Source organism: Pyrgilauda ruficollis, unplaced genomic scaffold (genome assembly GCF_017590135.1).
Source record: "Pyrgilauda ruficollis isolate IOZ18807 unplaced genomic scaffold, ASM1759013v1 scaffold47, whole genome shotgun sequence".
In the NCBI taxonomy this organism is placed as follows: domain Eukaryota; kingdom Metazoa; phylum Chordata; class Aves; order Passeriformes; family Passeridae; genus Pyrgilauda; species Pyrgilauda ruficollis.
This window is the reverse complement of record NW_024526266.1, coordinates 1,736,833-1,760,056: the sequence shown is the minus strand read 5'-3', so window position 1 is coordinate 1,760,056 and position 23,224 is coordinate 1,736,833. Positions and strand designations below refer to the sequence as shown.

The following is a 23,224-nucleotide window of genomic DNA, read 5'->3' as shown; positions in this document are numbered from 1 at the left end:
ACAAGATTTTGATCAGATAATTTAACCTCTGGGTGAAATGGAAGTAGGAGCATTTATGCATAGGTGGTTTTCTCTGCAAAAGCTTTACTTTAGTACATCTGTGCATTAATAGTTCCTGCTTGGCTTTGGGTATCCATTCTGAAGTTTTTTGTGTGTCCTCTGCCCTTCTGTTGTCAGTAACAAAACCCCAAAGCCTTTTGATACCCACTAATTTGTGACCAGCTTAGTGCCAACTGTGTTACTTGTTAATAAAGCGAGAATAAAGGCTTGCAGTAAACAACTGCTCAGACTGCTTTTCCAACAGCAACACAGGTTTGTATCCTTTTAACCTGTTTAAATTTCTTTTGGTGGTGTTCTGCTCTAATTCTAGCTAATACTAGATGAGCTAAGTATGTGCATTGAGTGAAAATGGTCTCTCCTCTGAAGGCAATCTTGTGTCTGAATTGAAACTACCTGATATGTGATTAGGAGACATAATTATTTTATATAGGTTACACACAGAATTATAATAATCAGTCTTTTCTAAGGAATAGAAAGCCTGTATGACAGGAAAGTTATGTTTAGTAATGTAATGAGTGCCTTTTTTGACAGAAATGGCACTGTTAAATTTGGGGTTGTGCAGCTGATGGGCGTTCGCCCTCACACGAGGTGTTTTGAATTCTGCGAGGGAAGTGCTGCTTTAAATAATTATGTCTCTTATGGTATTGTATGTCATAATCACTTCCAAAATGCTTATCTAGTTGCTAAAGCTGGAGAGAAGTGAGCTGTTTGGTGCAGTACTGGATTTTTTAGTTTTACTTTAGTATGCCTGAAGCGAATATTAAGCAGAGAGGTGTAGCTGGGGCAGCCTGAGGAGCTGCTGGTGAGACAGAGCATTGTTCCCCAAGTGCTTAAAATAATGAGAGATACTGGAGGGAAGATAAGTAATATTACGTATACTGGGAAGAAAGTTTGGTTCAGATCCATTAAATAAATAAATAAATAAAAGTTCCTTTTACCTGTAATCTGCAAGTAGCACATAAATTAACTGCAGTGGGAGCAGGAGAAGCTGTGTCCCTCCTCATGACCCATGCTGGCAGAGGCTCAGCATCACCAGCCAAGAATCCTCCTGTTAATCAGGCATACATGATTCTTTCTCTTAGTTTCTAGGTTGATCACTTGAGACCTTGCTGCTTTTTTTTCTTTCCAAGAAAGACCTTCTACACAGCAGATTGCTCTGGCTAAGTTTCTTCCAACAACTAAGTAACAGCAAGCTGCTCTGGTCTGGAGAGTGTGTGCTTGGGGGATATCTTGATTTGTTTAGAGTGACATAGCCTTGATTAAAATAGGTTAATAGTTCTTTTCTGCATGTCTTGCTTCACAACTTGCACATTAGCTCCAGCATTTGAAAAGATAAATTTGGGCCAGCAGGAGTAACACAAAAAGAGAGAAAATTACGTGAAAGTGAAATACAAATGTCCTTATTTAATACAAGAGGATTCAGCTCGCTGTTGGCTTTCTGTTTTTCCCAGGTTCATGCTTTGCTTGAAAATGCAACAGAAGAAATTTCAATTGCTGGGAAATTAGTAAAAAAAAGTGGCTGTTGGGAAATTTGAAGTAAATTTAGCAACTTTTCTTCTGCTGTTATAGCAGGCAGCAGCCAGCATTGGGAGCTTGGGCGTTTTCTTTTTTTCAAAACTTAAGAAAATATAAATATTTCGCTTTCCAAAAGTAAGCAATGACTCAGGAATTTGAGAAGAATACTGCTTTGGCTGGAGATTCCTTTCAGATAAATGCTGGAGGTGCTGTTACAGGTGAAGGGTTGCAATTTGTCCACAGCTCTCCCAGCATATCCTGAATGTGAACTCAGACCCTCTCCGTGCCACCCTCTGTAGCCACCCCTCCTCTTCTTGCCAAAATTATTCTTGGTCTTCCCTGAGTAGCAGAGATGTCTGAGCATGGCAGCAGGGACAAGGACAGTCTCTTCTTAAGCCCACCAGTAAATTTTTGGATTTTGTTATTCATAGTGAATCTACGAATTATCCATTCTGGAGTGAGATGGGGTGTTAAGAAAACTCTTTTTCATACAAGTTTTTGAAATTTCTGCTGTTTTCCTTTACAAACAGATTTGAAGCAAGTTTATAATATATTTTCAGTCTGGCTGGTGCTTCTGTATTGATTTCAGGTAACACTTGAATGTGAAATTTGAGCCCAGCTCATCACGTATCAAAGTTAATGAAGTAATGAATGTAACACCAAATGCCAGTGTCTCTGTCTCTCCTCATCCCCACAAACATGTACTGTGTATGTGGCTTTGTTTATTTTAGAGGCCATTTCATTATACAGTCCTGTATCTCTTCTTGGATGGTTTAGGTAGGGCAGGGCATGATCATGAGCTCCTTGTGGGAGTTTTTCTACTGATGTTCATAGCACTACATGCAAGTTTGCTGTGGTAAGAAATAGGTTGTGAAGTCCTTACAGAGGACAGTATTCTTTATTTTCTTATGTTCCCTGTATTTTGTCCTGTATTTCTCACCATCTCTGCTCTGAAACACTTTAAGCATTGTCAGGCTCAGAGAACAGCAGAGTACCTACCACGTGCTTCAGCTCTGTGGTGTCTGTTGAGGAATGAATCAACACCAGCAGCTCTTCAGAAAGAATACCTAAAATCAAGGGAGGATGAAGCAGATTAGCTTAAGAAAAACAAAAAAGAAAAGAAATCAAATGCCAGAAGTGTTTGTCTTCCCTCACCCTTTGTCAGCAAAGGTGGAGTTTGTATTCTAATATTTATGTAGCTGAAGGGTATTAGAAAATCAGAAGTACTGTGGTGCAACACAAGGGGTTTTGTTCACTCCTGTAATCCCAGTAGGTAATTCTTTTCTTTATATACTTGAGTCTTTTTCAACTTTTTTTTTTTTCTATTAGTCATTGGTAGCTTAATGGATTTCTTGATTGTTGAGCTCTTCTTTTTGATGCAGTATTGTTAGTCTTAGCATGCATTCAGAGTGACAGGAAGCATTAAAAATAGTCATTTCCATTTGAGATATCTAGAGATAATTTTTTACAGCCACTGTGTGAAAATAACTTGAATAGTAGCAGAATTATGTATTGTGAGAGAGATGATTTTACTTGTGAATTGGGTTTAAAGATAAAACCTGCCTACTTCCCAAGTCATGGATTTCCTATTCATTGCTCTGTTAAATTTAATCGGGAACAAGACTTAATCCAGAACAAAGATGATTGAATTGCTCTTAAACAGTGATGTAGAACATTACCCAGATCTCACTTCAGTCTCACAGTGCTGAGAAATCACAAGCGTGAGAGTTGCTTGTGAGTACATTATACAAAGAGAGATGCTTTTTACTCATTTGTTGGCTCATTAGAAAATGAAATGCTTTCTGGCTTTTGGAATAAAGTTGTTAGGAGGTGTAGTACAGAATGGGTTAAACCTGTTTAGTGTATTAGCTAGAAATTGCTTTGGTATGCAGTAAAAAGGCTCATCCACTTGCAAAAGCCTCTGTTGGCTTTAAGCTCTGCCATAAACTGAGCTGCTCCTGGGTTTGTGTGGGATGGATGGATGGATGAAGTTCCTTGATGCAGCTCTGATTCCTCTTTGAGAACCCAGGGGAGGACAAGCTCCAGCACTGGGCAGTGTGTCCAGCATGATCCACTGCCTCCCTTTGCTGCTAGCCCCAATAAAAAAGCACACTTTCAAAAATTACTGTCTTGTTTTAACCTCTTATATTCTACCAGGAAGTGTGTACACCTATAAGGTCATCCTAAATCTTCAGTTAAAGCCTGGAGCAGAGTTATGGTATCAACTGGATTTTGCTCTTTGAGGGCAAGGAGAGAGCATGGTGGGGAAGCAGCTAATTAAAGGATTTCCAGGCTGTGACATGGAAACCTGACTGCCCCTGTGTTTATTTCAGGGCTCTTACCTGGGCACAGACTTTTACCAGTAAAGTTTGGAAGCTGGCATTGCTTATTCCCTTGCATATACCTCATTTAAAATAATTTTTAAGAAAAGGGGACAGGGTCAGGGAGTGGTGAAGCAGCATCTTGCTGTAGGGACTCTTGTCGGCAACACATTATTGGCAAGCTGTACCCTGGAGTTAAGGAGTGTATTCACAGCCAGGAAATTTAGGGACTTATTAATGGCAGTGCAGCTCCAGGCCCTGCTGCTGGCTGGCAGTCACTGAGTGAGTAAGAAAGGCACTGTCAGTGCCACATTTAAGGCTTTGGGGCATGTGAGTGTGCCCCATGCAGCATCTCTTTCTTCTGGTTAGAATGATTTTGACCTTCTGAGTTAAACTTTTCCACTTAATGATATTTTCCTATTATGTGAATCCTCTCTTCATCAGCTTATTTGCATGCCTTACATCATGTTTCATTTAGGATTTGATACGGTCAGGAGCCCAGGATAAAAGACAGTGTATAAAAAAGGCTGGTGTAATCATGAAATTTTCTAGGACTGGAAGCTGCTGGGACCAGTTGGGCAAAATAATTTTTTTTGTCCACTCTTGCAGTCTTCCTAGAGCAAAGTGGAGGTCTCTGTCTGCTTTAGGACAGCCAGCTAAATCAGATCGTTCCCCTCCTTACACATGTGTTATCCTGCAGTGTGAGAGCTCCTGCAGCATCCTCAGCTGCAATGTCCCACCACGTGGGGACAGCCCTTGGGCAGGATTTTGTTTGCAGCATCCACAGCTAAGTATAATTGCCAAGTGTTAATCCAGCTCAGTAGCTTAGAGCAAGACTGTAATTGTAGTTATTGGGTTTTGTATTAAAATGCTCTTTTTTAAAAGTTCTTGTTAGGTTTAGCCAGCTGGCTGTAGAAGTGATTGCATTCTGGTTGGAGGGATGTGTGTGAGTGGAGCAGGTTGCATGTCCTGAGGTTTCCCTCCCCTCTCCATTCTTGCTGCTTCAAGAAACAGTCATTTGCTTTATAGTCAGGTTTGCAGCTTTGATTGAAAATGACTCTGCAAAACCCCATCAGAACTGTGCATGCCACAGAGTCACTTAAAAAGAAAAAAATCTAAAAGGCACCTTGAAATGTATGAACTCCCTGGGATGCCATCACCTGTGGTTTGCTGGTGTCCCCAGGTAGGATCTAGAAAATCTTTGTCTGCCCAAAGAGCCCAGGAAAAAAAGGAAAGAAAGGATGGAATTGTGCTGTCTGAGATCTGGCCCACTGCCTGACAGCTGTCATGGGTTTGCAGAAGTGAGACAGATCTGGGAGAGGCAGCTGCAATTGTATAGCTGGGAAGTTGGGCTTTTAATTGCTAATTAAAGTTACCATTTGCATTTGGGGTTTTCCTTTTTTAAAGGACGACATCATATTGTACAAGAAACTGCAAGCGTTGTGTATTTATAGCACAACCAAACTGGCAACTTGCACTTGCTGCTTTGCTGGTACATCTGTATTTCACCTACTGCCTACTTTTGCTTTCCCATCTGTATTTTTTATGACTTCTGTCCTGACAGCCCTTGTTCTCCTAGTCCTTGACTCCCCTCCCGTGCAGACATATGATCCCGTAACGTTTTCCTTTTTGTCTTTATAAACAATAGGCAAGCAGTCTGATAGCACAAGTCCAAAGTCAAGGGAGCTTTGCAGATTCAACTTGACAGCTCCTCTCTGAATTATTTAAAAGCTGTAAACAAAAGAAAGCCCATCTTACAGCTTCAGGTGCCTTCTCCTCTAGTACTGTGGAGAATGCCTGATAGGTAAATTCAGCTAATTTTGCCCGTTTAAATCTATGGGATTTAGTGGTGTAGAAAATGCAGTTAGAATTCAGGGGCTGCCTCCTGGTATTCCTTAGGGCAGGGTAAGTTGCAGGGAGGTGAATGAGCAGTTTGAGGAGAGGGAAGGTTGGAAGGTGAATGAAAGAATCGAGAATTTGTGTCTAGTATGAATTTTGTGTTGAGTTTGGATTTTTTCCCTTTCACAAACAATGAACTTGTTTTAAGACATCCTGTATTTGCTTCTGACTTTAATCTCAGTCCTTGGTGGGTTTCTAGGTTTGTTCTTTTTGCATCCTTTGTTTTCAAATCTGAAATGCTTTCCTACACCTGAATGACCCAGTGATTTCTGACTTCTTGGATACATTTTAGTTGCTGGTTTCCCTCATGCTTCTGGATTCAGGAGTGTCTTAGATGGCTGAGATTAGGGAAGCAGGCAGAAGGCACAATTGAGTCCTCTAGATGATGCGAAGTTCATTATTATCTTTTGAATAGTTCATTCTGCAGAATGAAGCAGGGAAGATGCCATGCTTTGCATTTATTGTATTAAAGCTATAAAACTGTACTCTCATCATTCTTAATGCCTAAGGCATAGCTGCTGTCTTCTCACTCCCTTCTCCCCTCAGATAAATGCAATGGGGAAAGCATCAGAAATGGGATGTCGAAAGCAACTTCATGTGTATTATCTTTACTCTGCATGATTTTAATGAAGTTCTTCACTTTTTATGTACAGTCAGACCTTATTAAAATGCATTTACTGTATTGTCTTTATCAATACCATACAATATTGTCATGAAAGCTGATCGTTTGAATTGTGGCTTTACTTCGAAAACTAACCTGCAAAAATGGCTTTGAAATATCTTCTTTCAGAGATTGCAGTGTCTTTCACTGTACAAAGCAAAGATCCCTGTCTTCCAAACAGCTTTGCAGGCATGACCTGGCCACAGTTCAGGTCAGCTCCCTCTTCCATACAGTTACAATAGATTTACAGAGCCCTCACTGGCTGTGAGCCAAGCCAGCCCTAAACCCCTTCTTGGCCACAGGTGTGTAGGAGATGGTTCTGCTGGCTGGGGAAGATACTCTGCTCTGCTGCCCCATCCTTACCTGTGCTTACCTGTACCATGGGAACAGAAGACAGGAAATGTTTTTAATACAAACTCTATGACTTGAATTCATGCAGGGAGAAGATTTAAGTATAACTGGAATTTTACGTGGTCAAGAGAAAACTTGTGCTTGTGACACGAGATGCATGCTATCAGAAGCTGCCTGCAGGTCTTAGGCTCTGGCCATTTTTCTTTGCCATTCTCAACTTTATCAACATCCCTTCTTCATTTTCCTGTGTGTCCTGGCTAGTGAAAACATGTGCCTACTGCACTCAGGGCATTTTTGGAGCAATATCTTGAGGAGACAAAATGTCCTATTTCCCAAGCCTAGGGAGGGCCACGTGCTCTGGTACAGCTTGCCCAGCCTTGTCTGCATTGCAGGAGGTTTCAGGTACACAGGGCTGCTCTTGATCCTTGATAGCATTAGCTGAAGTGGATGGTGAAGGAGAGCAGCAGACTGTGAATTCTATCAAGATTAATGGAAATTTTTGTTTTACCTTAATTAAACTTTCATTCCTCAAATCAAAGTCCTTTTTCCCAAATCAGCATATGTTATAAATAGCATTAGTATAGGTATAATTTCATGAAGCTTCTCTGCGTGCTAATGTTAATGTTTGTGCCTTGAGTTTTCTCCACAAGAAACCATTTATCATTTCTTTTATCTCACCAGGTCCTGGTGAGGTGACTTCTACGACACGTGTGTGTTGCATAGAAAATAAAAGGAAAAAATATATAAATATATATTTTTATATAAATAGTGGTTTATGCAGCTGCAAGTTGGGCCACCTTGCCGGTATCCTTCTCTGGTCTGTTCTTACCACCAAGCAGCCTGCAGCCCTTTGGGTGGAAGCAGCCTCCAGGGATGAGATATTTTTGCTTTCCTGGTGTGTTTCTTCCTATTGCTGTAGCCCTGCTTTCCCCAAAGATGTGTAATTCCCCACACTCCCTGCCTGCAGCCTCAGCTTGAACATATGCTGTTGTTCCCTGCCTCAGACAGCACCTCAGTGCTGACACTTGGAACTGTGACTCCATTTCTGTTGCTATTAAATATACTGTTCTTGGCCTAAAGAGAAATGAAGACTTCGATTTCCATGGCTGCCAGACTTCTGGCCCATCCACTAACACAATTAGAAAGCTTGCAGATGCAGTGAAACCATCATTCTTCTTTTCCAGCTGGCATAAGCAAAACATTTAGAAGAGTTAATGTGTTTATGGAGCGCTCCAGTCCCCCTGCAACATTATTTTGAGACCCACTAATGCAATGGTCAGGATTTAAATGCATGTCCAGAACTTTCCAAGTTGGTTGGTTTAGGATGCTGTTGTATCAGGGTTTGGCTTTGGTTTGGTGGTGGGGTCCTACTTAAAAATGGTTGGATATGTTTAAGGGATGTTATTACACATAAAGCATAGACACTAAAAATGTCAGAATTCAGGCTGGCCCCTTTTTGATTATCTCTGTCACATCAGTCTTGGGAGTGGACGTGGTTTTCATTAGAATGGGGCAAAAAAGCTACAACCTGCAGGAGATGAGATGTACTAAGTGGGTTTGTGTGGCAAGGTGTTGGTTGTGGTGGGGTGAAAGGGTGGCTTCTGTGAGAACTTTCCCAAAGTTTCCCTCCTGTCCAACAGAGCCAGTGCCAGCCAGCTCCAAATGGACTGTGAACACTGGCCAAAGCTGAGCCCATCAGCAATGCTGGCAGCACCTCTGGGGTAATGTACTTAAGATGAGCTGAGAGGGAATGCTGCACAACTGCATCAGGGAGAGAGGAGTGAGAGGATGTGAGAAACAATTCTGCTGCACACCCAGAGCTCTGTGAGGAAGGAGGGGGGAAGGTGCTCCAGGCACAAGAGAATTCCCTGCAGCCTATGAGGCAGCTGTTCCCCTGCAGCCTTGGAGGTCCACAGGGAGCAGAGACCCACCTGCAGCCCATGGAGAACTCCGTGCCAGTGCAGGGGGATGCCCAAAAGAAGGATGTGACCCTGTGGGAAGCCCCCACTGGAGCAGGCTCCCAGCAGGGCCTGTGGACATGTGGGGAGAGGTGCCCACACTCTAGAGCAGGTTTTCTGGCAGGGCTTGTGACCACACAGGGACTGACACTGGAGCAGTTTGTAAAAACTGCAGCAAGTGGGAAGGACTCACACTGAGGCACTTTGTGAGCTGTCTTTAGTGGGAGAGACCCCATGCTGGAGAAGGGGAAGAGCTTGGGGACTCTTCCCCTTGAGAAGTGAAGGAATGGGAGATACAATGTGAGATGAGCTGACTGTGGCCCCAGTTCCTTGTCCCTCTCTGTCCCTGAGCAGGGAGTGATAGAAAAAATCAGGAGTGAAGCTGAGCCTGGGAAGAAGGGAAGGGTGGGGGGAAGGTGTTTTTAAGATTTTCTTTTATTTCTCATTATCCTGCTCTGATTTGATTAGTAATTAATCAGATTTGCCCCAAGTTGAGCCTGTAATGGTAACTAGAGAGTGATCTCTGGCTGTCCTCATCTTGACTCTAAGCCTGTGTGTCTCCTGTGTCCAGCTGAGGGAGGGGAGTGACAGACTGGCTTTGGTGGGCACCTGGCTTCCAGCCTGGTCACCCCACCGTACCAGGTGTTGCCCAGACAGCTTGGCTGCCCCAGATTGTTGACAGCCAACCATATAAAATGAACAGTAGCAGAGTATGTATCCATTATCAGTTTTAAATAAATTGATTTCATGAGTTTCTGCCAAAGTGTTTCCCTTTTGCTGACCCAGCCATCCTGGCTCAGCTTGGCTCCCTTCATCATTCCTGACACCACCTGTGATTAACCCATCTTCCTGTAGTGATTGCCACCATCTCTGGTTGTGATGCATGAATAGTTCTTCCACTTTTGCCTTGAGGGGATGGTGACATGTCAGGGGTTTAGGAAGGTTTTTTTCCCAGCCTGTCCCACTAGCAGTGGCCAGTATGTAACCCACCAGTTACACAGCTGCAAGACCTGTCTCCAGAGGTTAGCTTGGGTCATTCAGGAGCTCCTGCTTGCATGGGAGCCTGGTATGAAATTCCCCGTGGGCTGGTTGAGCTGTTGAAGCATCTGGAGCTACCAGACACTCATGTACATCTAGGACCTCAGACCAGCAGGTGAGTGTCCAGCATCTCATGAGCTCAGGGGTGTGGGTGTGGACTGTGATGTGGGAAGGTCATAAAGTGTCCTTCACAACCCCCAGCTGGGGATGTTGAACCGTGACTGGCTGTCACAATTTAGGGCTGGTTTTCAGCACAATTGATTGCAGTGGTTTGTGCCTCGATTGTTTTTAGGCAAGGAATGCAACTGGAATGGATTTTCCATCAGCAAATAAGTAAATACTGCAGTTCCAACAGGAATTCTTATGAAGAGAGTTAAACCTCAGTTATACCTTCATCCCTGCCTTTTTTAACACCTCATTGGGAACATCTGGATTAACCTTGGGCAAATCCACCAAGTGTGTTGCTTCTGTTTCCCCACATGTAGGATAATACTTCACTACCTCACCAGGGCATTTTTTACTCTTAATTAATGTTGTAATGTGTCTTTGGTTCCTCTGATAAAACATGTGGTGTGAATGCAAAGTTGTTTTTACTGATTGGATTATTAATTAAATGTGCACATATAAATGATTTATTGGCATTAGAGACCTAAGACTTAATAATTTAAAATATTAGCATCAAGGTGGTTGGATCAATTTTAAGCCTGTTACCATTCAGCTATTTAGAGACTGAAACTAATGACACTGGGAAAGGAAAGGAAACTGTGCTGTAAGCACGATTTTCAAAGGTGAATTCACTAGAGGAGGAAGAGGAGATGGAAAGATGTACCTAGTACTGTGGAAGAGGCTGTTGAAACCAACAAGAGAGTGCTGAAAGTAAGGTTTTGATGAGAAATGCCATATCAGGGACAATGATCTCAGAAATAAAAAGCCCTATGAAGAATATGGGACAGATGGTCTTGGAAAGATCCAAGTGTTCTTGTACAAGTAAGGGAATTGCTGATTCAAGTGTGAAGGTTATTTGAAAGAGGGAGCTGAGGAGTGTTGGGTACAGTTGAGCTGGAAGAGAAATCACTGACTTGGAAGAAGAATAGAGAAGATAAGAGAGGTGGGAGAAGCACACCCATGAGTGTGAAAAAGGCAGGACAGAACCATCTGAACATGAAGCAGGGCTTTAGCAGATTGAAGTTTGCCTTTCACAGTAAGGGCAAGGGGGCAGTGCTGTAAATTAAAGAGGACCAAGCAGCTGGGATAGAGTAATAGGATATCATGAGTTGGAAGGGACCCACAAGAATCATGAAGTCCAACTCCTGGCCCTGCACAGGACACCCTGACAATCCCACCACATGCCTCAGAGTGTTGTCCAAACACATACTGAGCTCTGTCAGGCTGTGCTGTGACCACTTCCCTGGGAGCCTGTTCCAGTGCCCAGCCATCTTCTGGGAGGAGAACCTTTCTCTCATAAGTTTCCCTGCACCCATTCTTTCCTAGTGCAGCAGCTGGGAGCTGTGGTCCTTGCTGTGCTTTGGGACTGGGCTGCATAGCTCTGGTGTTTGTAGGGTGGATTGCTTGTCTTATCTGATTTAGGGTAGCTTGAACAGAAAAGGCTTTTCACATTCTACTGATTTCTGTTTACAGCTCTGATCCCTGATGGTTTGCCACTAGTCTGCACAAAATCAAAATCTAAAAGTACCAGATTTAGATGATATGTCTGAATACTCTCATGCAGATTGGTGGCTGTTTCTACAGATTGTGTATTTTGTTCCTGATGTGAGTTTGCAAGGGAGACATATGCAATAGCAATATTAATGATAACACCCTGGGCTTGATTTTGCCCCACAGTGCACTGATGGGCAGGGCAGCCTGACCTTGGCTAGGGAGAGATTAAATACATCACCTCCAGCATGATGTAATGACTGACTGCAGCAAACAATAGGATGGGAAGGGGGGAGACATTGGCAGTAGGAATGCAGGTCTTAAACTGTGCAGTTGTTAAGCAATGTATGGTATTGCATTGCCAAATGAATATTTGGGAGTTTAAGTCTTAAAAGAATTGATGCTAAAAGCTGTCTTCACTAAACTAATGCCTTGCCATTTCCTGTGGTTTTGCAGTATTGATATTAATGTTGTTGTATGTTTATGTTTTTTGAATGATTATTGTAAGCTGTATTTATATACTGCTGCCAATTCCTTCAAGGTCTTGACCATATTGTTTATGGGGAGCATCTGATATCCCAGAATTTATGACTATAGGAACAAGTAACTTTAGACACCCTGTCACAGATAAATGGGGAGTGGAACTCAATATTCCTACACAGAGAGGAGGGGAAGACTTGTGCTTTGGGGGTGCAGGGTTAACAGCAGAATAATTTGGTTTTATTGTATGTCTCCCTGCCTTGCCTGATGGGGGAGTGTGCAGCAGCTGTTAGAGCTGTGTATCTTGCTTTGCAGTAGATGCAGAATAATAAGTGTCTAATGAGATTTTCCCATCTTGGATTCTAAATAAGTTAGATGCTCATCAATACCAGTTTTGTTCTAGAATGACTAAATTGCAGAGGCAGTTGCCTGTAATATATCAGCAGTACCTGGGGTGGGCTTTGCTGGCTGGCTCTCCTGCCTTACAGAGCTTTCTTTGCCTTCTCCCCATCAATCTCTTTGGCCTCCATTTCCATCTTGAATTCAGAAGATGGCACAGAAACAAAGAAATTGATGGCTGTGTACAGCACTGGGTATGTGTGTACTTCTGTTTTCTTCTAGCCCTTACTTCAGTTGCCTTGTTGGTGTTGTTTTTTGAGAGCTACATGCAGAAATGAAAAGGGCATGTTAAGAAGAAGAGGTTTCTCACTTGGCTGAGAGATAGCTTACTGCTTATTTGAGTGTGTCATTGGAGCAAGCCTTGCTGCTCTCCTGAGGGCACCCATGAGCTGTGAATGCAGACCTGGGTATGCATGATAACAAATAAGCTTCCAGTTACACAGCATCTTCTTTTGCTGGGTTTGATCTGAATAGAAGGAGAAAAACACGTTGTAAAATCCAAAAATGAGAAGACTACTTCAGGGAGTAGGAAAAAGGGCTGCAGTCATGTGTATTGAGTTGCAGCTAGACATACCAGATGTGGAAGTGTCAGAAAACTTCATAAAGGCATCCCAGGTACAGAGATTGGAGTCTGGAATTACTGAAAAACAAGGGAAGGGATTCAAGGAGATGCTGAATTTCTACCTGGACAGATTTCCTAGTGAGATGCACTTCATCTTGTGTGGAAGCTGCAAACTCTGCATGATGTAGAATGATGAAAACACTAATTTGTTTGAAAACTTTTTTCTAAAAAGCTTTAGAGTGTGCCCATGAATTCTGACATAAGAAGAAACTATATATATGTGTATATGATTGTAAGCAAGTCTTTCTACAGAAAGTGAGTCAAAGGAGTGCCATAATCTTTAAATCTGTGGCTTAATATTTTAGGAAATATCCTTGTTATGCTGGCTGGGTATAATTGTGTAGCATTTGTGAACCTGAAAACGCAAAATATAGAAAGAAGTACAGAAAACACCTTTTTCAGATGTATTGAGTTTTCTCTTTTTTTCTGGGGCCCAGATAAGCCTAAAGAGGCTTTATCTCTCTGTGTACAAAGGAATTACCTTCAGAACTAGATAAAAATACTGTTTCTGAGGATTAAAAGACACAGTTTAGGCGTGCATGTTCTGTTCCAGGTTTAATACCTAAAGAGTTGGGTGTTGCAGCTCCTAAAATATTTTGGTACAACATCTTTTATATGCCAGATCTTGTTCTGTAAAGAAGCACTTGGTGTAAAGTAATTAATTTCTGCTTGAGCCTGACGTTCACAATATAGATTATAAATATTCCTTTAAATTTGCTCAGAAGGGATTAATGTTAGGTGAGCATGATGGCATAGAAAGTAAATTCTGGTTTACAGAGAAATAGAGGTTTGTGCACCACTTCAACCAACCCACTGGGCACCTTTCATTGATAACAGTTGTATCACAAGAATAGGGGAAAAAACCCCAAAATTTGCACATTGTCCCCCTGGGAAAGGATCTAATCAGTTCAGCTTTTCAAAACCTCTTGATTTTTGTACATTGGACATTCATTGTGTTTCCTGGGTTAGAATTTGTAATTTTCTTTCAAAACCAAAAAGCTGACTTGTGTCATACAGCAAGAAAATAACCAGGGCTCAAGAGAATTAGAGTGAAAAGCCATTAGAATCTGCTACTTAGAAGATGAAGAGCAGTGAAGCAGTGGTGGTCTATTGGGGAACCAATTTTAACCATTTAGATGTGTGGAAAAGACTTTATGTGTGACATTGATGGGAAAAGTTTTGGTGAAATATATCTTGCATATGGTGAAATATGTCTTGCAGATAGTCTGCAGCTCTGTCCTAAAAGCCAGCACTAGAGTAGTAGTTGCCACCTTCAGTAAGGAAGGAGTAAATTTACTTAAATAATGGAGTTTCTGTACAAACAGCACTAGATTTAGTTCAACTATATACTTTTATTCTACATGTAAATAACAGAAGACAATTGAGTGCAAGCTTTCTCACCCAGGTGATTTTCCCACTGATTCAACAGCTTTGCTTAATTAGGCTCCAGCTCCTTGGAATAAGTGTTAAAAAACCAGCCATTTGCTAGCCAAAACATCTGCTGGGGAGGGAAGGTGAGAAGTTGTTAATTTAAAATAAGGTCTTTAAGAACCCTAACTCTGAATCCATAGAACAAACCTAGCTGAAAATCCAGGAAACTCATGCTTATCTGAGTGATGGCTGTGCTGGAAGTTTGAGGTGAATCAATCTCCTTTATTTGTGCAGAAAAGAGGGATAACAAAGAAGTGCAAACATTATGGCCTGTAACCGTTTATAATATGGTGAAAGACCCAAAAATTATTTCCAGTCCTTCATGTGAAAATGTGCACATATAACTTGGAAACACATCCATACTAAGGAATGATCTCTTCAGCTTTTCCTTCTGATTTCTAATTCAAGGATTGATACGTGTGGGATAGCAAGGGAGGAATAGTCTCAGAAAGGATTGTATTCAAATGGAAAAAAATTGTTAGTGATTTGTGCTCATCTTGCCCTTTTTTGAGGCCTTTTGGGACATGTTTGATGTCAACAGAGGAAGACTAAAATGCTCAGCTGTGATTTTGCATGAGCCCACTGGTGAGAAGGATGTGTAGCTCCTGCAGCTGTAGCAAGGCATCTTTATTGGTGAGGAGGAGTAGCAGAGAGGAGCCCTGCAAGTACTGGGAGTGTGGAGGTTGTCCAGAGCTTTTCCTCACTCCCTGGAGCTGAGCCCACTTGGGCATCAGTGGGTGTCCCTTCAAGGAGATGTGTGTGTGGTTTCCCAGTTGTCCATCTGGGATCCCGTTCATTTAGGTGTCCTCTCCTCCCAGCAGTATTTTCTTACACAAAGCTGTAAAGGAGTGGAAGAGCTCCAGCCTCAGCTGTCATTGACTCCCTGTTGCACTGGAGCAGCTCTGACAACTTTTGAGTTGTTCAGCTGAGTTTCTTCAAACCTCACAAAACATCCAGAGCATTTCTGATTGTCTTAATGTTGACTACTCTTGTATGAGTACCAGCAGTCAGCCAGACTTTAATTCTCCTCTGTTCCTTTCCTGTACAAATTGCTTCCCCAGGGCCATCCAAAATAGGGCTCATCTTGGAGGGAAGGAAATCAGTGTGCTTCAAAACCCAGCTGTCACCAGGTGAATAATTCCTTTGAATGATGAATCTAGCAGGTATCTCATATACTCTGGAAGGTCCTAAACTTGATTTTGTTTTTCATTGCCATCAAGAATGTGCTACAAAAATTTCTCTTTTTTTGGTGCAATCAATGAAAGTCCCTTCAAATCCCGTGGGTGAATGCTCTAAAGTTGCTGTGGGTCCAGCAGTCATATTCAGACTGGAGAAACAGGGATGTGTCAGGTTCAGGACAGAGGTGCTCCTGTCACGTCTGTCTTTGCACTCAAGACCAATGTACAGCCTCATTTTACATAATGGATACCTCCTTGTGAATATGTATCCAGTATGTGTAATAACAGAAATTCGTGGTGGTGTCAAGTTCTTCCCGTGTCAAGGAACTGCCCTTCAGATTTCCCATAACACTGTCTCTGCAGTCCAAAAAAAAAGCAGGCAGATGCAGAAAGTTTTTCATAGGTCTGTTCTAGTCACAGAACTTCAGCCCTGGAGCATGTTAGAGCAGTTCTGGAACTGCACCCTATATTAACATGAATCCTGATATGCACCTACATTTGCCAATTAAATTTTCTAGTTCATAGTAACACTAAAAGTCAAGAAGATGCATAATTTTGACATCCCCAGAGCTTTTTTTCTATTGCCTTAAGAGAGCCAAGATTCTAAATGTTGAGATTAGCAGCCACACAGAACAAAATATTGCTATTTGCCAGGCAGCAAACCCTAATCTCTCAATCTTTGCTATGTTTGTTCATTTTTCTTCTTCAGTCTTGTTTTAGCAAAAGCAGCTTGTTCTTTCTGCCCCTCCTGCTAAGAGGGGCTGCAGGTGCAAAAAATCTTCTCATAGGAGAAGATTCATGTGTAGAAGAGTCATTTTAATAACTGCTTTCTTCAAAGCAAGATTACTCAGTTGGGTTGGGTCTTCCACATTCCCAGTGCCTCTGCTTTGGGAGCTGCTGGCTCCTGCAGGCAGCAAGAATGGAAGGGATGAGTAAGGCCAGGCTTTAAACCTTCTTGCCCTGCATAGAAGCACCAGCTGGTTATGGTAAAGTAGAACATGAAGCCACAATGGATGGTGAGGCCCTGTTTTTCATGCCTCAGTGCTACAGGTAGTCATAGCAGTGTGTTTGGGGAAAAGGTGTTCTGCCAGTTCAGTGGTGATGGTGGTTTTCTTGTGAGGTCCTGGTGACTCCATTCATACATGTCCTGGCAAAAAGATTGGTTTAATGTGCGCACAGCTACGAACCTGCAGATCTAAACAACTTCATGTCTTCTTTAGGTGTTTAACACATTGAGTATATTGACTGTTTTACAGGCTACACAAAATGAAGTGAATTGTTTCTTTGGAGGATTAAAAACAAGTTACTTAGCTGTGTTCCTGGAGAAGCAGTGCTAGAGTGCCTTAAAAAGCAAGTCACTGTTCAGTGACAGATTTGGTGCTAATTTTGCTGCTGTCTGCTTCTGTTTACATCTCATGGTTGTGGATGAAAGCAGCAGAGCAGTGATTAGCTCAGACCCTGCTGAAAAAAATCCAACACCCAGGGGCTTCTGAAGAACAAGGGAGTGAGAGTAAATTACCCTCTGGCATTTTTATTTTCTTTAGCAGGTAAAACTGTTCATTGGAACAGAGTTCATTTACAGTGGCACCCCAGCAGACTGCAGCAGCAGGGTGAATTACCAGTCACTCACAGTGCAAACAGGAATCATTCAAACCCTGCATCATCTGCACTCAGGAGTTCAGGTCTCCTGCACTGCACAGTAGATCGCTGCTGGTCCCTCTCCCTTGCTTCTAGAATCCTGTCAGGCATCCTGGTCCCTGTTTCAGTGCCCAGATAATATTTATATCTGCTTCCCCACTCCCAGAGGGTTTTGATTTTAATGTTGTTAACCAGAAGCTGAGAGTTCACTGCATTAGATTCTTAGCCACCAAATTAAAAGAAATTGCAGTATATTCTTCCTTTGAGGATATACTTTCTTTTCAGGAGCTTACACTTGGAGGATCATTAGTGAGATAATGTCAGGAGTTTTAACTAATCCTCTAATGATTGTACCAAGGTGAACAAATCTATCTGTGTCAGTTAGCCCAGTGGTCCACCACAAGGCTATTCTTACCTGATAAATGGATTTTCACACTGAAGGGGATTTTTCTTCCTTTGCCCCAAATCTAGAGGCTGTGCAAAGTCCTGAACTTCATGGTGAGGCAGCACGCAGCCAGCCTGGGGCTGTGTTGAGCTGCTTCCCCACTCCCTTTGGAGCAGGGTGTGTTCTAGTCACTGAGTTCATTAAAAATGCATGTGTTAAGCGATGGGATAATTACAGCAAGTTTGTCTGGGGATGGATAGCAGCAGCGAGAGAAATTTCAAAACGTGTCTCAGAAAAGATATCAACTGTCTTGAGAGAAATCATTTCGCTGCGGGCGGTTCAGCAGCGCGCGCGGCGTCTGCTGGCACGAGGACGGCTGCAGGACCCCTGTCTGGGAGCAGTGCTTCTCCCCACATCTCTGGGGCTCCTGCCAGCACCCCAGTGCTTGTGTGTGGATTTCCCTGTAGATTTTGGATAGGATTTTGGCTGGGGAGAGTGCATCTGTGCTTGCTGGTCACGTGAGGAACGCGGTCTGGAGAGAAGACGCTCTCTCTTCTCCAGCTTTTGCCTGGGGGTTGCCTGACTGATGCAGCAGACCATTAATTTGCAGTCAACCGGGATATCTCCAAATGCAACTCCATCAATTGGCAGGAGGTAAATAGATGCTGCCTCTCTGCTTAAGGCAGGGCTGGAGCCCTCTCTGTTTATCTTCCCTTTCAAACTGGGTGCATCTGCTGTTGCTGTCTAATCTCTTCTCCTGTTTGTTTTACTCATCTGGAGCCTCTTGGCCTCGGAGCTAGAGGGGTTTTGTAACGGTGATTAGTTGGTTTAGTTAGGGTGCTGGAGATCTTTGTCCATGTGCTGCCAAAAGATGAAATAACTATTATTTTTATTAGTCCACCTCACAGGGAGGCTGTGAGAATTAATTCATGTTTGTAAATTGCTTTGGAGATTTAAAGCTCTGTACAAGCACTAAGGATTATTGCTTTCTAATTCTTCAAGGTAGTATAACTTATAAAGACTTCCAGCCTTGAAAACATCTCAGATATAGGAAGAGTTAAATCCCTTTGAAATTAGATATGCTTCTAATGTTTAAGATAAAAATAACTACTTCTCTGCTTCTTCATCCAAAAAAAAGAGAGGGGGGTCAGGGAAAGCAATGGCAGGTTCTGATATTGCCTCTTTTTTTTTTTTTTTCCAGGAGTCCAACGTGCTTATTGCTGCTAACAGTCAGGGTACAATTAAGGTAAGTTATTTTACACATCTTGCCTTTAAACAGTTGAATCTGTTGATAGCAAAGAGCAAGGTCAGAGACACTGAACAGCCAGGAGAAACCATTAGAGGAGGTCATCTTGGCTGTGGAGGTTTGCAATTTAAATGATGTATTTGCCTCTGGCACACAGTGGAGTGAGCAGGCAGTGCCCCAGCAGTGAAACCAGCTGCAGTGAGGTGTGGAAGAGTTGCTGGTGGCCATCCAGCACCCACTGCTGCTCCCTGGGGTCCTGGCAGCACAGAGGGCCTTGCACAAATACCTTCCCAGGCTCAGTGGCTCTCATGGCAGCAGAGGCTGAGTGTTAACTCACCAGCATTAACCCAAGTTCGTGCTCTGGCTGCTGCAGAGGCAGCAGGGCTGAAAGCTGAGCTCCTGGGGTGCAGCCGGCTGGAGCAGCACTGAAATGAGCAGGGATGCTCCGTGTCTTTGACTCTGGTGCTCACACGGGTGGTAACAGACAGCAGCTGCCAGCACGGGGTTTTGTGAAAGCATCAGCCTTCCCTGTGCATAGTACCAGGTTTTCAGCTCTTTAATTAAGTCTTCCAGAGTGTCTGTTCAATGTATTTCTGTCTGTGGAATGTCAAGTGATACGGAGAAGACTGTCCTTTATGTGTCTGTCAGCCAAGCAAAACCAGTACCCAGGGCTGCACCAAACTCAACCCAAACCCAGAACTTTATCCCACATTCTGCACAGCAGCACTGACCTCCACCATGCTGTTAGGTTTGGTGCTTAATGCCCTAAGCTTGTAGCCCAGGCCACTGGCAGCATTCTGGAGCTGCTGGTAAAGACATTTACTTGCTGTCTGCAGAGTTTTACACTGCATTGTCACTGTCATGAGGCTAAGGTCCTGATTGTCCCTTACATCCCTGTGGCAATAGCAGTTCTCTGGAGCCATACCAGAGCTGCTGGTCTGAACCTGGGAAAATCACTAAAAATGCAAGACCGGTGAGAGACCTGAGTAGTCTGTGTTTAATTGCATGTCAAGATTTTTTTCCCCCTTTTTTTAGGACACAAGTGGCTGGGTTACTCCTCCTGTTGCAGCATGTGATGCTGTAGCCTCTCATTCTTAGGGGATTTATTTATATATCACGTTTTGGAATTGGTTGGTGGTTACTTTGGTCAGCTACTCCTTAGGAACATGGACAAAATGCACAGAAGCTTTTGATATTTTGAAATGAATCCAGCAGCAAAAGCAGTGATTAGAGAGGAGAGGTTTTGCTCACGCACTTTGCTTGTTAATGAGACAAGGTAGACAGAGAGACATGTGCAGACAGCCAGGGCTGTCAGAACTCTGGTATCTCCATTTGCCTTTGACAGCATGCAGCAGGAAGGTGGGATGGTCTGGGAAGGGCCTGGGTGTGCCCAAACCCACCCCACTTTGGGGACAGATACCACACTGGGCATCACCCATGAGCTCCAGCTCTAGAGCTTTTCCCAGTGAAGCCAAACCAGGTTCATGCAGACTCTGTCAGCCCCACAGGCACTTTTCTGCTGTCTCTAGTCCATGCCTTCAAATGCTGCTGTTCCATCCCAGCCTGGACAAGGGAAACAAGAGCACAGAGGGCTGGGATGACAAAAGCTCTGATCTCTGTTACAAGATTTCCAAGAGCTGTGTGATTGAGATGAGGGAAATAAGGCAGCTGTGGATGGTTTTGCTTCGTGGCTAATTTATCATCACACAAGCAGACGTCAAAATTGGGATGCTTGCCAAGTGCTTTTCCCATCTGTGGGATATTATTGCATGCTGGTGAATAAAGGGTAAGGGGTGGAGATGGAAGGGTCAGTCCTGTCTTAGACATCTATATGCTGACATAGGAAATAATGAATGTCATAAATTGCTATTCTAAATGTCTCGTCTTCCTTACTAATCAGGTACTGGAGCTGGTATGAAGGGTTTTCTCTCAAGGCATGAGGTACTTGGTCCTGCTGATATGCTACAGTATTCATCTGGGAACCACAGTGGGACAAGAAACCAAAAACACCTTGATGTTCCTCCCCAAAACGATCATGTTTGGGTTTTTTTCCATTTATGGACTTCCTAGGACATTTTGAGACACTGGTAGCACCAGTAAACTGTCTGCCATCAACATTAACTCCACAGACTTTGCTGCTGGTGGTGGTATGGTTGTCTAATTTTTATGATAGGAAAACAAATTCTTTTAAATAAAAACAAAAAGGAATAATAAAATTTATTGAGCCACAAGCTGAAGCTGGAAGATTGTCTTGTTGCATAAGAGAACAGATTTACTTGTGAAGGGAGCTTACAGGAGCACACAGGGCTGTCCTCAGTTGCACATCTCCAGTTACCTTCATCTGGACTCTTCTTCATCCCCACTGGAAAAAAGAAAGTCTCTAAGCCTTACCTGGACATGCAAGCAATCCACTTTGAAATCCCATCATGATATGGTTCTGTTGTTCCTTTGATTTATTAATTATTTTTTAGATGCATTATATGTTGAGAAATGTCACCGAGGTTGGCACCACTGGAGACTGAAGTCCTCTAGTCATCAAGAAGAGAAGGACACAGACCCTTTCCTCCTCTCCTTAGACCCCTTCCTTGCCCCAAAGGGGCAGTTCCAAAGGAGAGGATTAAGTTGTCCTCCTGTCCATGTGGGCCACCTGCCACCAGCAACGTGCTGAGATGAGGGAGCCTGCAGTTCCTGGGACCTGGACTGGCCTTGCCAAGACAGCGTGGGAGCCCAGACCACTGGCAGCATTCTGGACCTGCTGGTAAAGACATTTACTTGCTGTCTGCAGAGTTTTACACTGCATTGTCACTGTCATGAGGCTGAGGTCCTGATTGTCCCTTACATCCCTGTGGCAATAGCAGTTCTCTGGAGCCATACCAGAGCTGCTGGTCTGAACATGGGAAAATCACTAAAAATGCAAGACCGGTGAGAGACCTGAGTAGTCTGTGTTTAATTGCATGTCAAGATTTTTTTCCCCCTTTTTTTAGGACACAAGTGGCTGGGTTACTCCTCCTGTTGCAGCATGTGATGCTGTAGCCTCTCATTCCTAGGGGATTATTTATATATCATGTTTTGGAATTGGTTGGTGTTTACTTTGGTCAGCTACTCCTTAGGAACATGGACAAAATGCACAGAAGCTTTTGATATTTTGAAATGAATCCAGCAGCAAAAGCAGTGATTAGAGAGGAGAGGTTTTGCTCACGCACTTTGCTTGTTAATGAGAAAAGGTAGACAGAGAGAAATGTGCAGACAGCCAGGGCTGTCAGAACTCTGGTATCTCCATTTGCCTTTGACAGCATGCAGCAGGAAGGTGGGATGGTCTGGGAAGGGCCTGGGTGTGCCCAAACCCACCCCACTTTGGGGACAGATACCACACTGGGCATCACCCATGAGCTACAGCTCTAGAGCTTTTCCCAGTGAAGCCAAACCAGGTTCATGCAGACTCTGTCAGCCCCACAGGCACTTTTCTGCTGTCTCTAGTCCATGCCTTCAAATGCTGCTGTTCCATCCCAGCCTGGACAAGGGAAACAAGAGCACAGAGGGCTGGGATGACAAAAGCTCTGATCTCTGTTACAAGATTTCCAAGAGCTGTGTGATTGAGATGAGGGAAATAAGGCAGCTGTGGATGGTTTTGCTTCGTGGCTAATTTATCATCACACAAGCAGACGTCAAAATTGGGATGCTTGCCAAGTGCTTTTCCCATCTGTGGGATATTATTGCATGCTGGTGAATAAAGGGTAAGGGGTGGAGATGGAAGGGTCAGTCCTGTCTTAGACATCTATATGCTGACATAGGAAATAATGAATGTCATAAATTGCTATTCTAAATGTCTCGTCTTCCTTACTAACCAGGTACTGGAGCTGGTATGAAGGGTTTTCTCTCAAGGCATGAGGTACTTGGTCCTGCTGATATGCTACAGTATTCATCTGGGAACCACAGTGGGACAAGAAACCAAAAACACCTTGATGTTCCTCCCCAAAACGATCATGTTTGGGTTTTTTTCCATTTATGGACTTCCTAGGACATTTTGAGACACTGGTAGCACCAGTAAACTGTCTGCCATCAACATTAACTCCACAGACTTTGCTGCTGGTGGTGGTATGGTTGTCTAATTTTTATGATAGGAAAACAAATTCTTTTAAATAAAAACAAAAAGGAATAATAAAATTTATTGAGCCACAAGCTGAAGCTGGAAGATTGTCTTGTTGCATAAGAGAACAGATTTACTTGTGAAGGGAGCTTACAGGAGCACACAGGGCTGTCCTCAGTTGCACATCTCCAGTTACCTTCATCTGGACTCTTCTTCATCCCCACTGGAAAAAAGAAAGTCTCTAAGCCTTACCTGGACATGCAAGCAATCCACTTTGAAATCCCATCATGATATGGTTC

The 23,224-nt window shown here is 43.2% G+C and overlaps 1 protein-coding gene and 1 non-coding gene across 3 annotated transcripts in view; both read left to right on the top strand.

The window, feature by feature from the left end:
- COP1 (COP1 E3 ubiquitin ligase) overlaps positions 1-21,543 on the top strand; it is a 123,019-nt gene extending 101,476 nt beyond the window's left edge. For both annotated transcript variants that reach the window (XM_041479024.1, XM_041479025.1), the window contains 2 exons: positions 18,794-18,838; positions 20,739-21,543. In XM_041479024.1, coding sequence (XP_041334958.1) covers positions 18,794-18,838; positions 20,739-20,756 — 63 coding nt within the window. In that variant the 3' untranslated portion in view covers positions 20,757-21,543. The remainder of the gene's footprint in view (positions 1-18,793; positions 18,839-20,738) is intronic.
- LOC121359860 lies at positions 4,450-4,581 on the top strand. Its single transcript, XR_005956097.1, has one exon.
- Positions 21,544-23,224: the final 1,681 nt, after the last annotated feature.